The 4860-nt window shown below is 43.6% G+C and overlaps 1 protein-coding gene across 1 annotated transcript in view; it reads right to left on the bottom strand.

Annotated features, from left to right (window-relative positions):
- exoc4 (exocyst complex component 4) overlaps nt 1-4860 on the bottom strand; it is a 92847-nt gene that overhangs the window by 5990 nt on the left and 81997 nt on the right. The window contains exons 18-19 of the mRNA XM_031859122.1: nt 4193-4371; nt 3781-3940 (exon numbers count right to left, since the gene is read on the bottom strand). Coding sequence (XP_031714982.1) covers nt 3781-3940; nt 4193-4371 — 339 coding nt within the window. The remainder of the gene's footprint in view (nt 1-3780; nt 3941-4192; nt 4372-4860) is intronic.

The raw sequence follows: 4860 nt of genomic DNA, 5'->3' as shown, positions 1-4860 counted from the left end.
GTTGTGTCTGCCTCCTGTGCTTTCGGCAAGTTTGGTTTACATGGTGTGCTGCAGTAAAACAAAGAAAGTATTCTAATAGAATGGTAATTTGAGGCTGAATCCATGTGTGTATTTCAATGCAGTCACACACACATTTTCCAATGATCCAGTGTAGTCTCATGACATCAAGTCATTCCCTGAGCTCACCTGATCTGAAACAACTGGTGCTGAAACCATCGTAGACGTGTGCAGAGCAGAAGGGAAGTGGACGACAGGTAAAAGGAAGAAAAAAAACAAAAAAAAAAGCTGACATTAAATGTTAAAACAACCGACAGCTTTCGAGGTCACTCGTTAACCGAGCAAACAATCAAATCTCAGCGACAGCTAATTAATTTAGGCTGGAGTGGATTGTTGCCAGGCAACACTAAGTTTTTGAAAGTTTTGCTGTGCTTTCTCTGGAACTACTGTGGTCGAGTCTTTACAAAACATTCACCAACGACATCACCTTTACATCATCGCTGCTGCTGTCAAGAAACTAGAAAACAGAACGAACGATCGAATGAGAGAGAGACACAGGACAATGAGAGGAGATCAATGGAGTGACACACACACACACACACACACACACACACACACACACACGTGACATTGCAGTGACACACAGTTCTGCAGAACAGGACTGAGGCCCCTGAACTGTTTCGGAGCAGATGGTCTGTGTTCTTCCACTTGTGTGTTTGTGTGACCTTGACCCACAGGCTGATATCGCTGGCATACTCCCCAACTGAGACAAGAGATCGCCATAGGACCTTTCCATACAGACATGCATGCACACACACTCATCACACATGTGAGTTTTAACACCCTGACAGCAATGACAACCGTAGCAATTGAGATACTGTAGGTTTTCACAGTATCATACTGTATAAAAACTGGACTCAGCCACAAGGGGGCCCTGTTTCCCCATCCTTCTTCACATGTTATGAGAGAGAGAGGAGGGAGGGAGGGAGGGAGGGGGGGGGGGGGGGGAGTGTGTGTGTGTGTGTCTTTATGAGTTCTGCAGTGCTGGTTACCGGGCGTCTCCTTAGTTTTAACTCAGATCAATGGTTATTACTGTGCCCTTGTCCAGGTGTCTCTCATCTCTCCCTTTCCCATACAAGCACAGAGATGCAGCAAAACAGCCAAAACACACGCACATGGACATAGAAGTACACGGGTACACAGGCAAACATCTGCAGCCTTTCTCAAAAGCAGGCTTCCTGCTGCGATCCCTTCCTTTTCTCATTTCATTCTCGTTTCTCTGGAGGTGAAGTACTGATGAATATCGTGCTTTTAGTCCCTCATCCTCTCCGTTCACTGCTCATTCTGGTCGGCCAATGTTAGTTTTATCAGCATCTTAACTGTTAGTGGTTTTTCAAATTGTATGTGTACAGTATGTGTGTATCTTTCAATAGCTATGACGTATAGAGGATTTAGTTGTAGTCTTTTCAAAAGGAACCATAAAAAAGATGACTTTTTGGTAAGCCACAAACACATAATTTCATCTTTATCATATTTTCTTATACAGGCCGTATGGTCACTTCCAATCACAGGTGTGAGCTACGGAGCGCGCTTTATGAATATTCATGTCATAAACATAAATATGGTGATTTCAAAATGCTGATTGGCTTGGCTGAGAGTCTGTGCATGGGTGAGAGCAAGGGATGCATTCCACATGTGTGTGTGTGTGTGTGTGTGTGTTGGTGTGTCTTGGAGCCGGAGGCCGGCCAATCCAAAAAGCCATGAATCTGTAAACAATGCGCTCTGCAATTCCCAATCAACACCTCCACACCGCCCACGCCTCGTAATCAGAGAGTGGGAGAGAGAGAGAGAGAGAGAAAAGACAGAGAAGCCATCACTGGCATTTCTCCATAATCAAAGTTGACAGAGGGTAGAAATAACGTGCTAACCAACGGTCCTCCACATCCAGCACAGTTCAGTTTACTTCTTTGTTTTTGTTTCCTTCCTGGAGGGAAACTTGGCTTGCAATACCGGCATATCACAAACAATAGCAACGTCCAAACAGAGAGCACCCATCCACTCAAACATATGACACAGTCGTGAGGAGTCCAAGAGATAATTAACCGTACAACACAGCACAACAACAAATATGAGAAGCGGGAAAACTGAGGTTATAAGTGAGCAGATAGTTGAGATGCTGCCTGAAAAACAACAAACGTAGAAGGAACAAAGATTAGGAACGAAGCACTCTGTTAAAATAATACACTTTAATTGTTCTCAAAAAGACTGTTGGCTTTCAGCAGGTCTTCACAGCAAAGCCTTTATCGGGTCATGGAAGAAGCATGTCACAGACTTAACTTTGTGTTTTTAGAAACTCTTTAAAGTTCATCTATTTCTATAACAGAGCATGTGTTCTCCGTCTTTTGCTTTTTTTAAAGGACGGAATAGAAAGAGACCAATACCCAGCTGAAAACTGAGTGATAATATTTGAAAATCAGGCTGATAAAAGCTTTCATCTGTTCTCCTCAAATACTCTTTCCATATTTCAGCTTCTTCCCTTTCTCTCTCTCTCCCCGTGTATCTCTCACTTTCATCTCTCTCTCTCTGTTATTTTCTGTCCACGCCGTCTTCCCCAACTCCACTCTATGCCTTTTTCGATGAAAGACATCTTTTCTATTCCTCCCCTCAAGCCCTCCTTTCTTACTCCATCTTTTCCATCACACTCTGGTCTGTCAAGGACACAAGCTTCTGAAAGAGGGAGAGAAAAAAAACAACATATGAATACTTTGAATCAGCCAACTCTGTATGTCTTCCTTTCTCTCTAGCCTTCAAAGATATCGGAGCGCTAACTCCCCCCCCATGCCTGTCAGGGCTGGACATCACTGTGCAACAGCAGGTAGACTCACCAAATATAAATGTATGAATACCAAATAAACACCAACAACCGTGTGCATGCACACACACACATACACAGAGTTTGCTTGACAACCTGTCTGACCATCTGCCTGCCTTGTGCATCAATATAGTTGCCGTCTGAACTTGAGGACGTTGTGCATGTGTGTGTGTGTGTCTGTGCAGGTGTGTAACAGGGTAGGACCAATACATCACTAGATGTTACCGGATCACCAGCCAGTGCGCATTTCTGATTCGATGGCTTCATAATACAGTTTTTCATATTTGACGTATATATAATCAAGAAATGCTACTTTTATCATCATCATCAGTAACTGCAGAACAGATTCCAACACACTCATACGTGTTGATATTATTATTTATAAGGTTATTATCGTCTTGGGTTTCAACAGTCCTGTAATATCAGAGGCTTTATCACCATGACAACAGCAGCAAAAAAAAAAAAGCAAAGGAAAAACCAGCAAGCACTTAGAAAAGTGTTGGCGAGAGCGTGACAATTTAGAGACACTGACTGCACAAGATGTCTTCTGCCAGCTACTCCAGTGCAAGGTTATGAGCCTTTTCCAAACCTGTGCTGCTGGAAACTAAGTGCAGATACGAGTCAAGCCTTTCTAGTTGAGAGGTTTTCCAAAACTACAATTACCGCCTCACGGTTGCATGCCTCCACCAAGCAGTCACGTCGCAGTTTATATCCACATCTGTCCAAAATGTCATCACTTCATCCTTTTATCCTATCAGACATTAAGGAATTGTCATAATTAGCATGTCAATTGTAGAGCTAGGGACAAAAATGCGTTTGTGTGCCGAATTTGAAGAAATTCCCTCCGTGTGTCCTGCCGGTGCGGGGGAACAATAATTGCTCCGGGTGAACGGCACTGAAAAGACTCTTACCTGGCAAAGTCGAGGTCAGCCTCCCTGGACATGGTGATGTTGGTGAGGTTCTGTTGGAGGACAAAGATGTTCCTGCACATCTTCTTGATGCCAGACTCGCTGATCCTCTTGAAGTACTGGGCCCCGTTGATGAGAATACAGGAGATCAGATGACCCAGACCTAGAGAGAGGGAGGAGACGAGAGGGGAAGAGGAGTCGGAGGACACAGTTATCGTCAGCTCAGCACAGAGACGACTCAAAGAAGAGAAGGACATTAAAAAGGGGAAGCAGAAGGGAATAGAGAAGAAAGGTTTCTTCTGTCAAGCACCTTTTCACATTGGATTTAGGTACTCAACAACCACATGACCCATAAAGACTTCACTTTTGACAGTATTTCTCAGCTGTTAATACTTCACCCCAGGTCCGTGCTGACCTTCAAAGATGTACTGGAACTTGTGCTGCTGCAGGCCGGCCCCCATGGCCTCCTCTATGGCTGAGATGTCCTTGTTCAGTTTCACCACCAGCGGGTCGTAGTCCATGCTCTCCACATTAGCCACGATGGCGTAATTGCCTTGCTTAGCCAGGGGGATGAGGTAATGGAAACAATGCACCCTGGATCGAGACGTGGTCGGGTGAAGAAGTTTGAGGGATGGGAAGGAGAAAGTGGAAAATTAGATGTCTGACGTTGTCCTCTTTACATTCCACATCACATTTTGCTATAATGACCCAAAGAGTGCCCCGTAAATTCTGTCGCAGATCACTGTTGATATGTTTGAATCAACTTTGACCAGTATATATATTTATATATACCTACTCTAGAGTAGGTATAATGTATCCACTTATTCACCAACCACTACTGGATACTACTCTGGTTAAAGGCAATCTGAAGAGCACAGCGCCAAATTAAAGTATGTTTTAAAACAGTTTGAGGTATAAAAAACCACTTAAACATGCATTAAATATAAAGCCTACAGCTAATTAAAAATATGCTTCCACTTCAGGTCTTGTATTGAAAGATAACAACCTGCGAATTTCTTCCTTCATGGGTCCTTCACACATTTGTTAACTTTAATAAAGTGTATGCCGGAGAAGCTCATCTTT

Source organism: Anarrhichthys ocellatus, unplaced genomic scaffold (assembly GCF_004355925.1).
Source record: "Anarrhichthys ocellatus isolate YVR2014 unplaced genomic scaffold, GSC_Weel_1.0 scaffold21, whole genome shotgun sequence".
NCBI classification, from domain to species: Eukaryota; Metazoa; Chordata; class Actinopteri; order Perciformes; family Anarhichadidae; genus Anarrhichthys; species Anarrhichthys ocellatus.
This window is presented reverse-complemented; position numbering and strand designations above follow the sequence as displayed.